At 48.1% G+C, this 18,749-nt stretch overlaps 1 protein-coding gene across 8 annotated transcripts in view; it reads left to right on the forward strand.

The window, feature by feature from the left end:
• The first annotated feature begins 2,739 nt into the window (after positions 1-2,739).
• Positions 2,740-18,749, forward strand: part of JPH2 (junctophilin 2) — a 61,604-nt gene continuing 45,594 nt past the window's right edge. For 3 of the 8 annotated variants that reach the window (XM_037012873.2, XM_037012874.2, XM_037012875.2), the window contains exon 1: positions 2,752-3,635. In XM_037012873.2, the coding sequence (XP_036868768.1) occupies positions 3,257-3,635 (379 nt within the window). In that variant the 5' untranslated portion in view covers positions 2,752-3,256. Of the gene's footprint in view, positions 3,636-18,749 lie in introns of all 8 variants that reach the window. The other 5 variants (XR_012131325.1, XR_012131326.1, XR_005059843.2 and 2 more) reach the window with 4 other exon arrangements.

Genomic DNA, 18,749 nt, shown 5'->3' on the forward strand with positions numbered 1-18,749 from the left:
GGATTGGCCAGAGGACCTAGCTCTGCGACATTCCCAAAGTACAGATGTCCAGGGAATGAGGAGGAACCGGCAGAAGACTGAGCAGAGTGGCACCAAGAGAGGGGTCCTAGAAGTCAAGTGAGAGAGCACGTCAGGAAGGGACTTGTCAGTTGACAAACCTTGCAGAGGAGATGAGGAGCACCCACTATGTGCCAGGCTGAGCCATAGTGCCGGTCATTTAAAAGTAGGTGTTCATGCATTCTGGGGGGGAATGCTGTTAACTTGCTTTGAACAACTCAAAAGAGTTTGGGGGAGGAGCCAGCTTGTGGGAAGGCACCTAACCCAGCAGGAGGTGAGAGTCCAGCCGAGTCTTCAGTGCTGAGAGGAGACGTGGATCTGGGTGCAGTCTTAAGAGCTCTGGATTTTCAATTCCCTCCCGTCCAGACTCCCTAGGAACAGCTATGCTTGAGAAGTTGAGAAGGAAACAAAGGAAGCAAATGACTTCCCCCTTTGGCCAAAGAACAGAAGTACGGAGCAAGAAAAGACTTGGAAAGAAGAAGATGAGATAGCTATCTCTAAAAACAGTTTAAAATTCATTCCGAGTTTAGTAAATTCCATTCGGTGGGAAGAATTTGGTTTTCCTAAGGAAAATCTGCTGTAGTGCACATATATGGCCACAAGGGGTCTCCCTTTTCCAGAAAGGGGCTGGTTTAAAGGGAGGAGCAGAAAGGTGATGGCTGGTCAAAAATCTCAACACGGGTCAGGAAGGCCAGTACCAAACTTGGCAAAGAATTTAAACTCTAAAGAGATCAAAGTGTCCCTTTACCAATCACATAGTTTATCAGTTTAAAAAATGAAAAACCACAGGGAAATGTGGAATAAACACCTATCGAGAAGAGTAAGGTAAGGAATGCTTCGTTGTCAACCTACTTAGTATTTAGGCGGTGATTCTTGCCTCTTTGTAGCTATTTTATTGAGCATGATAGCTTGAAAAGCAACTTATGTGAGGGTCATATTAATAGCTAACATTTATTAGGTGTTGAGTGTGTTTTAAGCCTTTTTATAGCATTAACTCACCTAATCCTCAATAATAAGGTAGATAATACTCTCCTTCATACTATATAATCCTTTGGGATAGGTACTTTTACAGATAAGAATTTGTGGCTTAGGAAAATTAACAGTTGGTCCAAAGCTACATAGCTCGTGAGGGGCAGGACCCAGATTTGAACACACATCTAACTCCCCAACTATCTACACTACACAGCCTATGGTAAGTATGTGGAGTCATGAATGTGTAATAGTTACTGAATTTGAAAACACAGTGGATCTGTGTTTTCAAGAGGAATGAGAGTCAGATTGGTCCAAGGAGCTTTTAAAAAGAATGTAACTGCCTAAGCCCTCTCCCAGGACAATCTAATTCAGTAGGTTGAGGGTGGGGTGGGGGTCTGGAATCTCTCTATGTTTTTAGGTTCTACAGGTGGTGCTTACGTGTACCCACCCTTGGTGTAGGGAGCCACCACAGGGAGCTGTGAACAACGAAGGAGGGAACCAAGAACTGAGCATCTGCTGGAATGAGGGCAGAGAACATTGTTCTATCCATTTCTGAAACAAGAACAAATCTTTTGCAGTGACTTTAAGTGGCCTAAGTCATCATGGGATTTGGAGTATGTCAGACAAGTTTGAACACAGAGAGTAGTGTGTTCTCAAGTCCTGTGCTTGCGTTTTGAGTGATTGCCATCTCCCCACCCCCCATCACACACAGCTTCCTGCTCTAGGTGGCTCCTACCTTTCCCAAAATTACTCCACGCTCCTGTTAACCCTGGGCTTGGTTGGGATTTCCGATCATTAGCCGCAGACACAGCTTCATGTCATGGAGATTTATTTGTTCCCTTTCCCTGGAGTTTGGTGGGAACCTGAGCACTGGGAATCCACCCAGGCCCTTTGCTCTTGACCCTGCCCCAAGAGCTTTATGAAGTCTGGCCTCACAAGCTGTTAGGACACCAAAGCAAAAGAAAGCTTGCAAAGGAAGTTTCTTTTTTAAAAATCATGATCCTTGAGCATTTCTGAGATGACCTCCAATACAACCAGCAACTCTCTGTCTCCAAGATAGAGGACTGGCTCTTCGCCTGTCAGAGGACAAAGAAAGGGAGCAACTGGTGCCTTCTGCAAGGGCTCTTCCCAGGGTTTTCCCAGGGTTGGGGTGGACAGCCAGGCAGGGAATTTGGGGCTGGACTCTATAGTCCAGACTCTGCTACCAGAAACTCTCTCCCGAGTTCCCTCTTCTGCTTTCAAAAGCATATGTGAAACCCTGTCCCGTTCCTTTCTCTTTAGGGCACCAGATTCCCTCATGGGGCTGGCAGTGGGAATAGCCTCAGGTCTATTAGGGCGTGTGAGTGGTAGGGGCCGAGATTTGCCAACCTCTGTGCTCTGAGGATTTTTAGTGTTCCCGGACTGGGTGTTCACTAATCTTCCAATCCCCTCCCATCCTGATCCTCTGCCCACTTCCTGCACGCAGACCCAGGGGACCCTCAGGGTGGAAGGGAGCTCCTACCAGGGGAGGAAACACCACCACATCGCCCCAGCTGCCTACACTTAGTTCCCAGCTTCCCTTGCTTATCCCTCCAGCCACTCCCTGGGCCTGAAGCACCGGCCCAATTTGAAACACCCCTCCCGCTCTGAAGGAGGCTGGGCTGGCCAGGGGGTTATTTTGGGAGCAGCTCGGAGATCCAGTGGCCTTGTTAGGGCAACACTGACCTTTCCATCTCAGGAGGAGGGCAGGACTGGAGCGGGGGCGGGGCAGCGGCGGGAGATCGACAGCCACGCACAGCCCCTGGGGTGGAGAAGGGGGCCACCCCGCAGGAATTCAGCCTCGGGCTGGGGGCTGTCACCGAGGTGGACTTTCCACTCTTTGGACCCCTGCACCCCGCCCCTTTCACTGTGCTTCTTAAAGAGATCACACCGTTTTTCCTTTGACTCCAGGGAAGCCAGACTTGGGACGCCCTGTGGAGACTGACTCTTTCCCTCCCTCAGCTGCCCTCCCAGCCGGCAGCGCGCCCGGCCGACTGAGTGGGGGCCTCCCCGGCATGGCACTGACCGGCCCCTCTGGTGCTGACTTGGCTCGTGGGCTCCTGCCTCTGAGGGCGTCTTGCTGCCCTGTCCTGGGGCACGGTGGAGAGTTGGGGGCCCAGCCCTGAGCGTTCCAGGGGTGTCGCCTGTGCCCCCGTCGCCCTCTCCCCCCAAGCTGGAGGACGGAGAGGTGGTCAGGGGCTATGATGAGATGAGCGGGGGCCGCTTTGACTTTGATGATGGCGGGGCGTACTGCGGAGGCTGGGAGGGGGGCAAGGCCCATGGACACGGGCTATGCACGGGCCCCAAGGGCCAGGGTGAGTACTCCGGCTCCTGGAATTTTGGCTTTGAAGTAGCGGGAGTCTACACCTGGCCCAGTGGAAACACCTTCGAGGGATACTGGAGTCAGGGCAAACGGCATGGGCTGGGCATAGAGACCAAGGGACGCTGGCTGTACAAGGGTGAGTGGACACACGGCTTCAAGGGACGCTATGGAACCCGGCAGAGCAGCAGCAGCGGCGCCAAGTACGAGGGCACCTGGAACAATGGCCTACAGGATGGCTATGGCACCGAGACCTATGCTGATGGAGGTGAGCCCAGCTGGGCCTGCAGGGTGGGGCAGGGGGCTGAGGCTGAGTCGGACTGTGGGAGATGGGAAGGGCAGGGGCAGGTGCACAGAATCGGAGGGGCCAGGTGTCATTTGCTGTGGGGCATTGGGCGAGCTGCCCTCCCCCTTGAGCATCCATCTCCTTATCAGCAAAGGTGGTGCCAACAGCAGGGCTACTGAGAGGACTGGCAGGGGGGCTTAGGACAAGTCCTGCCTTATAAACACACTCAAAACACATTCCGTAAAAACAAACTACTGCTTGCGTGGTCAGTGTACTAACAGCCGTAGATACACTCCTGCTTGTTCTCTAGAATAACTGAGCCTAATCTTAACTTGGCCATAAAAATAATTTTCAAGCAATAGATCATGAAGTGTTCATTCATTCATTCAGCCAGCCAGCCAGCCACACATCCGTCTTCCATCATTTCATTCAGGTGCGTTTCTGTGGTACTTCCTATTTGCCAGGCATTAAAAAAAGGGTTATATAGAGGAACAGGATAGCTATGACTTCAAAGATAGGCCGGTAGACAGTTATACACAAGTATGTACAGAGTGCTGGGCAGGAAAGAGAAGTTGGATCTAGGGGGTCAGGGACTGCTTTAAAAGCAGAGGTGACATTTGGGCTGGATCTTGATGGGAAAATGGCATTTGTGAGGGTGGGAGAAGGAGAGAGAGGAATGAGTGAAAAAACAAGTGTGAGTGTCCTCAGTGGGCTCAGGAAATGGAGAGGAACTGCCTGTGACAAAACAGCCCTGGGAAGCGGCCAAGCAGATACATCACCTCACCCACCGGTGTGACTTTGTACCTGTCACTTATTTGAGCCTCAGTTTCCTCATCCACAAAGCGGAGTGTTTTATACTATCAGTACTGCTCAAAACGTGGTCAGTAGACAGGTGGTATCAGCGTCACCTGCCCAGCACGTAGCAGCGGAAATTCAGGGGCCCTCCTAGACCTCCTGAATCAGTCTCTGAGGGTGGGCCCAGACTTCTGTTTTAACAACCCCCAGACTTCTGTTTTAACAAGCTTGTCTGGCAATTTTTATACACATTAAACTTTACAAAGTATTGCTTTAAATCAGGGGCTTGCAAACTGTAGATCGTAGGCCCACTGTGCTGCCTGACTTTGTACAGCTTGTGAGCTCAGAGTGGTTTTCATTTGGAAATGTTTGAAATAAATTGAAAGAAGACTATTTTGTGACATGTGAAAATTGTATGAAAGTCCCTACATAATATACCCTCTTGGCCCACAAAGCCAAACATATTTACTCTTTGAGTCTTTACAGGAAATGTTTGCTGGCTCCTGCTTTAAATAGTCCAGCTCAGGGTAGTTCTTCGAAGTCTTTCTAATGTGTTCTATTGGAAAGAGGAGCTGACACAGATAAACTCCAAACTATGGCTAATTAAATGAGACATTTGGTGTCCATTAGAAGGCCTTTGTAGAGTATTTGTCGTCCCCTGTTGATGATGGAGGGCAGGAAGTGGGTGGTTTGGGAGCAGGCTGGGGTGGGGCAGGAGGGGGCCTGAGCCAGCCCCGGGTGGAAGTTTTGCTCAAGCTGAGGCCTGTGTGCATATCAAGAGCAGCCTCACGTGCAGGGTGGGCTCCTAACTGGGCCACCCATTGGCGAGAATCTGCCCTCCAATGTGTCTGGATGGCAACGCAGTTGTGTCCCTGGAGTTTCTGTGGGCACAAGGGCACCTACCCTGCCCTGGCGGAAACTGGGCAGAGCTCAGGACAAATTCTGGCTCCACACTTCCTAATTCAGTGACCTTGAGCTGTTTGCTGAACTTCGGCAATCCAGTGAAATTCAATTCATCAGATGTTTATGTCAGACACTGAGCTAAGCCCTAGGGACAAGCAGAGAGCAAGCCTGTTTCTCCTGCTATGATTTGGAGCTAAGCCCTGAGTGCCTGCCAGGTGTCAGTTACCCCTGCAGGGTGGTACATGTCTGCCGAAGGTTCTTCCCTTCCCGTTTCCCTCTCCCCTCTCTCCAAACCAACGTACATGTGTGTGCACGTGTGTGTTGGGGGCCCAGATGTGAGTCACAGGGACATGCATTTGTGCGAAACTATGGACTAATCTCCCAATCTGTCTAAAAGGGGGAAAAACCATTCATTCACTTATGCAGCCAATATTGTGGAGCACCAACTGTGTGTCAGACACCAGCCCTCAGCAAGTTCCAGGGGCCGGAGAAGTGAGAAGCAAAATCCCCAGGAGCTCCCTGTCTAGTGAAGATGACAGAAATAAACTAGAAAACAAACTGGAAATGTAATTTCCGAAGTTACTAGTGTTATTTAAAAAAAAACACAGCAGAGAAGGAAGAGGGTCACTTTTTGGATAGCATGGTCTGAGAAGTGGGATGGGAAGGACCAGAGGGGGAGGAAAGACTTCAAGGCAGAGGAAATGGCAATTGCAAAGGCCCTGAGGCAGGACTGGGCTTGGTGTGTTTGAGGAACAGCAAGCAGGCCAGGGTGGTGGGAACAGAGTGGATGAGGAGAGCAGGCAGGGTTGACACTGGCAGTGCGGGCATGGGCCAGATCATGCAGGCTCCGCAGGTCCCTAGGTTCTATCCTAGGTGAGCCCAGCAGCCCTTCAGGCCAAGTAGACCTGCACCTCAGGTTTGTCAGAGGCCCAGCCTCTTCTCCCAGATGAGAGGGCCCCACATCACAGATCTTCTCTCCCAAACCACACACGGGGCGCAACTCTCCAAAATTAGATGTGGCCGCTGCTTCGGAAAATCTCTTTCATCAACCTGTCATCAGTTCCCTGAGGGTTTGTTAAGGACCTGCCCTTTGCCCCATTCTGGGATGTGCTAAAAGGAATGTGGACAAATAAGATACTGTGATTAGGAACCATTGGGAACTGGGCAGCCCCGGGTTATCGTATTACTTAATCTCTTGGAGTCTTAGTTTCCTCATCAATAAAATGGATTTATACTAATCTCTCCTAAGATTGCTCATAGGATAAATGAGTACTCAATAAATGATAGTTACTCTTGTTACTATTAACTATCATTAATTATTAATTCATTCAATAAATATTTATTATGAAACCAGCACTATACTACACTGGGGGGTGGGTGTGGAAATGAACAGAATGGAAAAGGTGCCTGCCTTCCAGGGACTCTAACAAGAAATTGTCCTGTAGTGTGTTGGGTGTGAGGCAGGGAGTCCCAGGGACCAAGGGGGCGAGAGGGGGCTGAGCAGACTAGGCATAGGGGAGGCGCCTGGAGTAACTGGCAAGTGGGCTCGGAATCACAGAGTGAGTCAGGTGACAAGCAGAGAGGACGGGGACTTCAGGTGGAGAGAACAGAGCACACAAAAAAAGCAGGAGGCCCCAAACCTGCCACCCAGCTAGGAGATCACGCTGAAACTTGCCTCTCGTTTTGAGAAGTATTGATCAAAGGGTCACTCTGTCCCATTTCCTCCACTCCCCACTTTACCTTGCAGGCAAAGGCTGCAGGTGACTGCCCACTATAAAGCAAAGGAAAAGGCCGTTTTCCCAAGGAGAGGTATTAATGCATTAATAGGTGGTGAAATCAATCTAGTGAGTCATGACCTGCACATTTTAAAATGAAAGAACAGAACAGAAGGATCAGAGCATTTCAGAGATAAAGTATTGTTTCCTGAAGCGCTTGTGCAGTTGGAGTACATGTGCGTGTCTAATGTTCGTGTGTGTGCGCATGTGTAAAAACCTCTGTGTTTCTGTGTGTGTCATGATATAAAATATATTTCTTACTGCAAGGCAGAGTCAAAAAAAGTTTGTAAATCACTATTCTGAAGTGACCTGGCATCTTCCGCGTAGCCCCTGCCATTTCCACCTCCACAAACCCTCCCCCTCCTCCACGCTTGTCCATTTGGCTGGAGGTTTTGTTCCCAGTTCACCGGTGGGGTGGCGGGAAGGCGAAGGTGGGAAGGCAAAGTTGCTCAGGCCTCCCAGATTCCGCAAGAAGTCTCCTGGCACCCCTCCCCCGCCTATAGTCCTCATTCCTCCCCTGGCCATATATAGCAAACCTAAAAATAGCTGCTGACTTAAAGCTCCAAAGCTAGCATGCCCCCAGGGCCCTTTAGTTGCAATGTGTGCTGGGAGGCTGCCTGGCTGTGCCAGCCCAGAGATGGCAGACTCCAGGACTAGAAGGGCCATTAATGATCTTTGCTTTCCAAGATATTTCACCTGGGGCCCATTCCTTGACCTCAGAGGCCCGCAGATGCCCTGAAACTGCAGGCAAGACATGCACATATGTGCATGGCCTACCTGTGTTTTTCTAGGAGGTGTTTTCTCAGACAGCCAGCAGAGTCTCAGAGTAATGGGGTGCTTGGGTAAGTTCCAAAATCACTGGTCTAGTTCAGTAATTCCCTCCCCACAATGTGCAGTAGGAGAAGCAAGCCCAGGGTTGGCCTTTTTTTATAGAGCTAATAATAACCACAGTTAACATTTTTGGTGTGCTCATTATTGCCAGGCACTGTTCTTGGTATGTAGCATATGTTGTGTTATTTAAAGCTTCACAACCATCTCACAGGGAAGTACCATTATTAGCCCCATTTTACAGATGAGGAAATGAGAACATCTAAGGATTCTCACTCATGGTCCTCAAGCTACTAAGAGACAGAGATAGGATTTGATAGGAAGTGATAATTAAATATTTCATAGTATTAAGTATTTTAATAAATACTGTATAAAGTAGGACAGGCTACATAATTTGCAAGACCTGGTGCAAAATGAAAATGCAGGCCTCCTTCTACAAAATCATTTAAGAAAAAGATACTGATAGCAGAGAATTAAACCAAGTGCAGGACCCTTCTAAGCACCAAGCCCTGTGCAGCTACCTGGGTTGAATGCTCGTGAAGCTGGCCTTGACAATGGTAATAGCCGCATCTACCTTTTATTGTGTCTTTACTATGTACCTGGCTCTGTGCTAAGAATCTTAACACATTATATTATTTAGGCTTCCTAATAACTCACTCATTGACCACACTAGTGGTTTCAAACTTTTATGATTGCAATCTACAGTAAGATGTGTACTTCACATTGTAATTGTATATACACACACACACACACACATAAAAGTGGCACAAATCATTGCGAAACAGTACTTCCCTTCCTTTATACAATAATTGCTATATTTTCTTTAATTCTATCTTGTTGAGGGAATCAAATGATGCCCTGATATATATAAAGCATGTACTTAGTGCTTTAAGTATTATTAGTACATACTGAAAAGATGATGTTTTTATGTTTAGCTATGAAAACTGGGTCAAAACCCCAAGCATTTGCTCTCTGGATCCAATTTTCCTTTTTTGCCCAAAGCTGATGACATAAACTCATTTTAGCTCAGTTGCCTCTGAACATGGGAGGGAAATGAATTTGCCAGTTTCCTCATTTGTAATATAGGACCAATAACAGTAATTTACCATGTGGTTGTTGAGCAATACCTGGCATCACAGTATCTGGGACTGTGATATATGCTCCTTGAGGCAACCTATTCTCCATATTTATTTACTTGTTCCCCAAAGGATATCTTTCCTATTGATTTGTCTATCTTTATGCCAATATCACTGGTTCCTGAAGCTTTATAGTAAGTCTTTAAAAAAGAGTAAATCCTTCAACTTCACTCTTCTTGTTCAAGACTATTTGGGTTATTCTAGGTCACTTCCACTTCTATACACATTATAAAGTCAGGGGGTCGATTTCTGCTAAAAAGCCTTATGGGAAGTTGATTAAAAATGTATTAGCTCTATATATCAAATCAAAGAGAATGGACATCTTAACAGCAGGGAGACTTCCAATCCATGGACGTGGTATATATCCTTATTTACTTAGGTCTTCTTTAACTTCACTCAGCAATATTTCAGAGTTTTCAGTGTCTTGCACATCTTTTGTTGAATAAAATCAACAAATTTTTAAAAAGTAAATTGCATTTAAATTTTCATTTTTCTAGTTGTCCATTGCTAGGTTATAGAAATACCAATTAATTTTGTATATTGACTTTGAATCCTTTCACTTTGCTAAATTAATTTTTTCTAGCGGGATTTTTTTCTTCTTTTCTGACTTAAAAGGTATGTTTTTTAATTTAAAATTTAAATGAAGTGTAGAAGTTCTAAAAGAGTGTGATAGTACTAAAGGCAGGCATGTGGTACTTAAGCACTTGGGGCTTACAGTAGCCAGATCTGGGTTTAAATCCCAGCTGTGTCACTTCTCTGTTCTATGAATGTGGGCACATCATGTGACCTGAGCTTCCATTTCCTTTTTCCCATTAGACATGTCAAAATCTCCCTTAAAATATGGTTGAAACAATGAAATTAGAATTTAGCATAATGCCTGGCACAAGGAAAATGGCTGAAACATATTCTGCTTTCTGTATTTTCTGCCCAGTCCAAAGGGCAAATTCTGGATCCTAATATTCAGGAGGGCCTGAACCACAGCTCTCGATCTAGGGGAGAATATTTGAGCACAGAAACTAGCTTTTGACTTTGGAGCAGGTACCACACCAAGACTTGATTTATTTGGTTCTGCCTTGAGTCCTGCCAGCATCGCCGGAAGCCATGCCAGGCACGATTCCATCCCGAATGCAGAATCAGCATCATTAAATCTCATCTTGAAAATCTCACTTCCCAGTTCACAGCCAAGGGTCAGTGTGACAACTGGCTGTGTTGCTGTCATGGCAGCTTCTTGGCATTATCTGGGACCTTAGGGCAGCAGAATGGACCCTCAGCAAGAGGACATAATTAGTGGACATAAGGGAGGTGGACATAATTAGTCCTTCCTCTCCGTGGCTTTGCCCTCTGTGATGGATGTGTCCAGTTGGCCAAATCTCTGCAGACGTGCCCCTGTCCAAGGCCAGGCCCCTGGGACTCATCAAGCTTGCTGCGTCCAGGGCCTGCTAATTCCATGTCCCCAGCAGCTGTTCCCTGGACCAGCCCTTGCTGCCACACCCCTGTGAGGAATGTCAAGCATCATTTTCTGACGGCTCTGGTTGAGGGTGGAATGAGGGGTAAGGGGGACAGGGTTGCTTCTTGCCACAGACCAGAGGGCATCCCTGTTCTCTCCTAGCCCTTCCCAAGCCTGAGCCACAGAGGAGGTGGGCAGTAGGTCTTGTCATGAGTAAAGCATCCAGGACCCCTACTCAATACCGCATAACTGGCCCAGACCTGCCTGTCAACATCCATACAGCTATCCAGGGGCAGTGGGAATGGCAGAACCACTCCCAGCCACCCCCACCTCCCCGGGAAAGTAGTGAGCACCTTGTGCCCAGAAGTATTCAAGAATATGCTGCTCACCATTGTATAGAGCATGTACAGCAGGGGCCATATGCCAAGGCCCAAGGTGTGCACACAGCTGGCAGGAAATGCTCTTTGGCATGCACAATCTTTTACCACTCTTATTTTTAATTAAATTTGAATCCTTTATGGATACCATCTTAAAGTGATCAAATTTCATGTCATCAATGATGGAACAACTTGATTATATGGGCCCTTGATGGGATGCCTGGAGGACACAACGTTAACTGTATAATATTCCAGCCAGGAAGCCAGGAAGGTGAGGGGGGTGCTCACGCAGGGCTCTGTTGGCTAATATCAGAATCTGGCTTTTACTCTGAGAAAAATGGGAAATATGAAAGTGACATGATCTGACTTAATTCATGGAGATTCCTTTGGGGAGAGGAGGTGGTACAGGAAGGGGACAAGCAAGGGACCAATTAGTGAGGCTTTTGCAGTAACACAGGTGACCATACAGGCTGGGAACACCATCTTGTAGCAGCAGAGGAGGAGAGAAGGTTGAATTCTGGGCCTATTTGGAGATAGAGCCACTAGATTTGCTGGCAGTTTGGATGGGGGAGCAAAAGAGGGGAGGAGTCGAGGAGGGTTCCGAGGCTTGGGCCTGAGCCACGGAAGGACGGCGTTGCCCTGAGCTGAGACGGGTTGAGGGTTCGAAGAGTGAAGGTCAGGAGCACAGTGTGGGACGCCGTGGGTGAGGAGTACTTTTAGGCATGCCACGTGGCATGAGGACATAGCAGGGCCCAGAACAACCAGTGGGGGTCTCCTTCTGACCCCAGATCCTCTCCCCTTGACGCCTTCTGCCTCCCCCATACCCAGTATTTCCAGCAAAGGACTTCCGCCCAGGCCCCCCAGGCTGTAAGTCGCCAGCAATGTTACCAGGCTAATCCCTGCTTCTTGTGCGTGTGGGGCCCCGTGCGTGCGGGCAGGGGCTTCAGGAAGTGCGGGCGTGGAGCCCTGCAGGTTACAGGACTTGTCATACACACTCCTCCTTCACCCACCCTGCTCCCAGAGATGGGGCACCGGCTTTTCCTCTGCCCGTCTTCTGTCCCTGATCCTGAGAAGCGGGGGACAGTGGAGCTTTGACGGGCAGCTGCATTTGAGCCCTGGGAAGGGACTTTGGTACCACCCTGCAGGTGAGCCAAAGAGTAAGATCTTGGGATTATTATGGGAAAACAGATTGCAGTCTAAATAGTCACCCAAAGGGACCATTAATGAGAACATGCTATGAAGTACTAAAATCATTAAGACGACAGAGGCAGACCCACCTATACTCATCTAGAAAAGAATCTGAGCCATTTTAAGTGAACAAGACCCTTTCTTTCTTTTTTTTTGTATTTTTAAAAATTAAAGTATCATTGATATACAATCTTATGAAGATTTCACATGAACAACATTGTGGTTTTAACATTCACCCATATTACCAAGTCCTCACCCTCCACCCATTGCAGTCACTGTCTATCAGCGTAGTAATACGCTCCAGAGTCATTACTTGTCTTCTCTGTGCTGTACTGCCTTCCCCGTCACCTATACCGTGAGTACTAATTAGAGTGCCCTTTAATCCCCTCTCCCTCCTCACCCACCCTCCCCAACCCCTTCCCTTTGGTAAACACTAGACCCTTCTCAGGAGTCTGTGAATCTGCTGCTATTTTGGTGAACAAGAACCTTTTGACAAGTATTTATTGAGTGCTTACTATGTGTTAGGCAGTGTTCTCAGTGATGGGGTAGTGGTAGAGTGGGGAACAGCTGATCTTTTAGTCTATTTGTTATATAGGATTGTAAATGAACAGGAAGAGGCCTGGTAGGACCTGGATTGTTAACAGTGATTACCCCTGCGGAGTACAGGGTTTTTTTTATTTTAAATAATCCTCTATTGCTTGAATTTTATTCAGTGAGTATATAGGACTTTCGCCATTTTTGAAAAAGTGCCCTCTTGCTACACATAAACAACATTTATATACAGACATAATAAGAGGCCTTCAGGGTCCAAAAATGGTTTGGGGCTCTAAGCAGAGTTCCCTAGAATCTAGGCTCAGATCCCAGATGATCTCCCTTTGTTTCCCCCCACTCTGGGGTATTCAGCAATTCCGGGCAAGGCGGGCCTGAAAGAGCAAGACAGGGGATCTGTTCTTCAGTCCCAGCTGAGCCACTGCCTTGCGCATGGCCTCAGCCCCTCTACCTCTCTGTGCCTAAGCTTCCTTCTCTGTATGATGAGGGGGCTGAACCACTTACTCCTAAGGGGAAGCAGATTCTCTCACATGCAACACCAGCCAATTGGCTGTGGGTGCCTGGAGACCGGTGAGGGAAGACTGCTCAGCCATGTTAGGATTCAGCATCACAATCGATTAGCAATGTCTGTTCTGGACACAAGCTGGGAAGAGGTTGCCCATGTGATAAATTACTTGTTGTCTTGTACTAGATAGTCTTCATAGAGTAGAAGGTCTACGCTACCTGTGACCTTCTCGGGATAGAGATATTTTCACTTAGCCCCAAGCTGAGGTTGTCTATGAACGTGTTGCCCATTTGTGGATATCAGGAATATGACAATCCACATTAAATAGTGGGTGCTGGTACCAGCTCCTACCATCTCATGAGACCCCACTCTTAAATTTTCAGGAATTTTGCAAGCTGGCTATTCAACTGTGGTTGCTTGACTGGCCATGGTGGGAATATTTATATGATGGAAACTGGCTAACGTTGCAAATCAGGGTTGGTTGGTTGGTAATTCTTCCAAAGCACTGTTTTACCAGCATACCGCTGAACCTTGTGCTAATATGAAGTGCCATTTTCCCCCCTTTCTCACCCAGATTTAGGGTGACCAGCCATCCTGGATTGCCAGAAAACTGTTCTGGGTATAGTCTGGAAAGTTCCCCATGTTGGGAAACCCTTCAGTGTCAGACAAACTGGGATGACTGGTCACCATGCAATCCCTTCCTGTGAAGTAATGGGAGGCAGCATTTGCTGAGAGTCTGCGGTCTCTGCCAGGTAGCCCATGTAGTACTCACAGCAACCCTGCAAAGTAAACTTGCAATGCTTACTTTACTGAGCAGAGACAGAGGCAAAGAGAACTTGTCCAAGGCCTTGTCCCAGGGCACTCCTGGCACAGTATCTGAATGCTTTCTATGTGCCAGGCATCACACTGGGTGCAGGAGACCTGTGGTGGGCAGGGACTAAGGCAGCCTTGCTCCCAACAGGAGAGACCAGCATCGTCCAATTACTTAATTACAGTGTGGGATAAGTACTTTGAAGAAAAAGCTGAGGAATTTATGAGTTGATAACAGGGAAACCTGACCTGGTCAGGTCATCAGAGAAGGTTTCCTTAAAGAAGTGAAGGATGAACAGGGGCTAACTGGGTGACAGGGAGCCACACTGCCCGGCAAAAGGAACACCAAGTGCAAAAGCTTGGAGGTGGGAACAGAGCCTATTGTGTTCAAGAAAAGGCTGGAGCACAGACAGAGGGAGAGTGGGGCAGGTGAGGCTGGCAGATTGGCGGGACCGGGTCATGAGGGCTTCATGGGTGAGGAGTCTAGACTTCACCCTTGCAGGAGATGCTGCAGGCCACCTTCAGACACCTGCCAAGAGCAGGCCGGCACTCCCCCAGCTGCCAGGCATGTTAGCAGGCCATTGCCCTCTTGCAAAGGAAGTTGCCTTGCTCTGGGAACGGTGCACAGCTAACGCCTGGCTGATACAGGAATGCAAAGACCCGGTCTCCTCGCTGCCATTCTAAACAGCGCTGAAGGGCACCAGCTCCAGGGAGCCCTGTGGGATCAGCCGAGGCCTCAGGTGCCACGGTTCAGCTTCTCCCGCCGTCCAGTCCTACTTCCTTCCTCTCAGGTGTTCATCCCGTGAGCGCTCCCTCCAAAACCACCCACGTGCAATTTCAATCTCAGAATATGTTTCTAGAGACCAAGGCAATGCTCACAGCGCTGGGAAGGCATCGCAGGGTTTTAAGTGGGTAACTTGATCAGACCTGCATCTTATAAAGAAGACAGATAATGCTGGCAGCAGCAAAGTGGGGACAGAGGCAGGAGACCAGGGCTGAGGCTGTTGTAGTCAACCAGGGAGGACTGGGGTGGCCTGGACTCGATGGAGGGGTGCAGACAAAGCGAAGTGGGGGAATTAAAGAGATGCTCAGAGTCAGTCTGTCTGTTTCCTAAGCCAACACAATTTCCATTATGCTTTGCTTCCCCCAAAGATGTCTCAGACCTGACTTGCTTTCTCTGGGGCACTCTGTTCATGGTCTTTACCAAGGTGGGTTAGAGCCAAGCAGGGATGGGTCCCCCATACTCAAGAGCATCTATGTTGGTGTCTGTGGAATGAGCACCATGTGCCTTCCTGGTTTCCCTGCTCTGATTCCGGAATGCCTAGGCAAGAGCCCCTGGCCCCTGGACTCTGTGGTGCTAAGCTCTCTACCTACCACACTCCATCCTATACCCTGTCTGAAAGCTGTTGATGACATGTTCATGGTCCTGCCCAAAGATCTTGTGCTAACATCTGATACTATGAGGGAAGACTTGGATATGGGTCAGGGATGGCTGTTAGACTGAATAGACAAGAGAGCTGCTATCAGGGGTAAGAAGGGACGAATATCTCAAGCAATGAAAGTTTGGAGAAAGGAAGGTGGCCTGGGAAGGGGTCCTGAAGGAGGTGGCTTTGCAACTGGGCTTTGGCATACCAGAGAAGACAAAGCTGGGAAGGTGAACTGGGACCAGATCATGAGGACACCTGGCCTGTCAGGAAAGGACTTCCTTAGACAGTGGGGACCCCTGGAGAACAGCCAGTCCTCATTCCTTTCTCCCCATCTCTGTTTAGTCCTCCAGGGACACTGATGTTTGGGCCTCAGGCAGTTTCCTAGAAATAGGCAGGTGTCACTGGCCAGAGAGGGTGGTGCTCTCAGTGTCCACTCTGTATTTGGAATTCCTGGTCTGGTCCACATGGCTCTTCTGTCTCAGAGTGGACTCTGGATCTCTCAGACTTCCCGGGGGTTTCTGAAGTGGGCATGCTTTCTTCAGAGCTGAGATTTGGGTGAGGAGTTCTGAACCTTTAACCTGTAAGGGATATTCTGATTCTTAAAGGAGCAGAGGAGAGAGCTCTGGTCATGACACTGGGTTACCCCCAGTGTGCTACTATGTGCAGAAGCCATGCTTGCGTGATCATGAGCAGGTCATTTAAATTCTCAGCTTCAATTCTTCTAACTATAAAATCAGAATGATGACACCTATATCTGTTGGGAGATATATATATCTTGTCTGCAGGTAACAGAAAACCCTGGTTCCAAACAACTCAAACTAGCATTTCCTGTAGAAATAAAATTGTGGGCTACATACGTAACTTAAAAATATCCAGTAGCCACATTAAAAAAGGTGAAATAAATTTTAATAGTATATTTTATTTAACCCATTGTCCAAAATATTATCATCTCATGTAATCAATATATAATAAAAGTGAGATATTTTATATTCTTCTTTTGTACTAATTATTTGAATTCTGTACTCAATAACGTCTAGTGGCTACCATACTGGAATGCACAGATTAAACAGTAAGGATACTTATGATCTCACATAAAGAAGTAGCCAACGGCTGGCAGTCTCAGGATTGGTTAATTTGGAGGTTCAACAGTATCAGTGAGAACCCAGGTTCCTGCGCCTTTTCACTCCGTCATCCATAGAGTGTCAGCTTTATTCTCAGCTAGCTCCCCTCATGGTCCCAAGATGGCTGCTACAGCTCCAGGGGTCATCTCCACATGCAACAACATCCAGCAGCAAAAGAGGGTATGGTTGCCTCTAAGAACTAAGAACTCTTTCCTGCCTCCCTCGACCCCCTCCCCTCAGCTGACTTTCCCTCGGGTCTCAATATCAAATTTCATCAAATGCTCATATCTAATCCAATCATTGGCAAGGTGGATAGATCTGAAAGGACTGGGGACCCTTCTCTGAGGTCCATGGAGGAGGACTGAACCCGGGAACAGAACGAGACTCTATCAGCAGAGAAGAGAATTGCTGTTGGGTAACCAACAGTATCTGCACAGTACCTCTGCACGGCACCTCAAGGTGCTAAGGGCATCAGACGGCAGGTTTTAGAGAAGGGACGGAGCGTGGTGGTTAACTGGAGGTCAGCGGAGAGGTTTTACACTTCATGCAGGTTGGAATCAACTGAAGTGCTTTAAAAAAACTCCAGTGTCTACATCAATAAGTCATAATCTCTGTCCCAGAGGCTGGATCTTGTACATATATGTAGGTTCCAGAAACTACTCTGTTGTGTGTGTTTGGGGGTGTGGACGCAAGTCTCACTGATGGACAGAGCCCCAAACCTGGGCATTCCAGGGCACAAGCCTGCTTTTTGACAAGCAGGCAGGCGGAGGCAGAACATCAGAGCTGGTCTCTTTCTCTCCCTCCAGGTTCTCTCTGTCCTCCCTGGCTCCTTTTCATCTTTCCAGTTAATCGTCTCTGGGCCAGCTTTTCTGAGCAAAGACTCTGACCTGCCAAAATGCTTTCGTGAGCACTTACAGTGTGCTGCTGCCTCACATATAGTTTACCTGTCTTTGGCCAACCAACCTCGCAGTACCGGACTTCCACCCGAGACCTGGACCATTGTCACTCCGGACCACTGCTGTGGCTGCCTGACATTTACTTTTGTGATGGTTGATTAAATGTAGTCTATCCCTGGCACTAGATGCCAAGCCTCTTTAGGGCAGGATCTTGCCTATCTAGTCACTGTTCTGTCCCCAGCACCTAGCACCAAGCACACAGGATCTCTAACAAACACTCCTTGAATTCAAAGAAAGAATGAACAGGGATGTGAAGTAGGTGTCATCACCTCCATCTCACAGAAGGACACATTGAGACTCAGCAGGCTTAAATAATTCGTGCATGCATTAGAACTATTCAGTGTCCGAGTTAAGGTTAAAACCCAGATTATTCTATACCAACCCAGAAGGGCAATTGCAAGGGGAAGGCAGTGTTCGGTTTATTAAGTTTAGGAGCCTAGTCCGAGGGACAGAACTGTGGTTTCCATGGTTATAGCCTGCACCAGTCTTGCACACGTACCCCAGTAATTCCCAGGGTTTGAGCTGCTGAATCTAAAGCTGAACACACTGGCGGCCACTGCCAATTGCTTACCACATGCTGAGTCATGAGGGAAAAGAGAAGATGTGATTCCTGCCTCTGGAAAAATGGAAGGGTTCATTCAGGAGAAGATATTCATAGATTCATCAAATGTTTACTGAGGGCCTCCTTGGGCCTGGAAGCTGCACTAGTTGCTGGGATCCTGGTGGGAAGAAGCTAGACAGGGCTTCCTCCCTCTTGGAAGTCAAAGTACGGAAAGAAAGGCTTATAGTGAACAAATGATCTTAGTAATAATTTAATTGCAAGTGGGACAAGTGCCAAGCAGAAGTCCAGGGAGCCTGACATCGTGTAGCAGTATTCCGGGGTAGTGTTCAGGAAATCTTCCTGGATGAAGTAACGTTTAAGCCGAAGCTTGAAATATCAATAGAAGTTGCTCAGGGAAAGGGGAAGGAGATTCTGAGGTTCTCAGGAGATTGCTCACACCAGGAAGAGGAGGGAAACCATGTGCAAAGGTCCTGGGGTAAGCAGGTGAGTGTGATTGGAGAGGTGGTCAAGATGATCAGGAGAGGTGAGCATGGCAGTCACACCAGGCTGGTAGGCTGCTGAGAATCTTGCCTCTTGCCCTGAGGGCAGGGAGGAGCCCTGTATGGCTTACAAGGCCAAGTGAGGGGGCCAGACCAAGGCTGTCAGGAGATACTTTCTTCTGCAGATGGCCCCTCTCATCCACACAGCTGTGGGCAGGGTCCTCCTGCTGTCCCTTTT

Source organism: Manis javanica, chromosome 5 (genome assembly GCF_040802235.1).
Source record: "Manis javanica isolate MJ-LG chromosome 5, MJ_LKY, whole genome shotgun sequence".
NCBI classification, from domain to species: domain Eukaryota; kingdom Metazoa; phylum Chordata; class Mammalia; order Pholidota; family Manidae; genus Manis; species Manis javanica.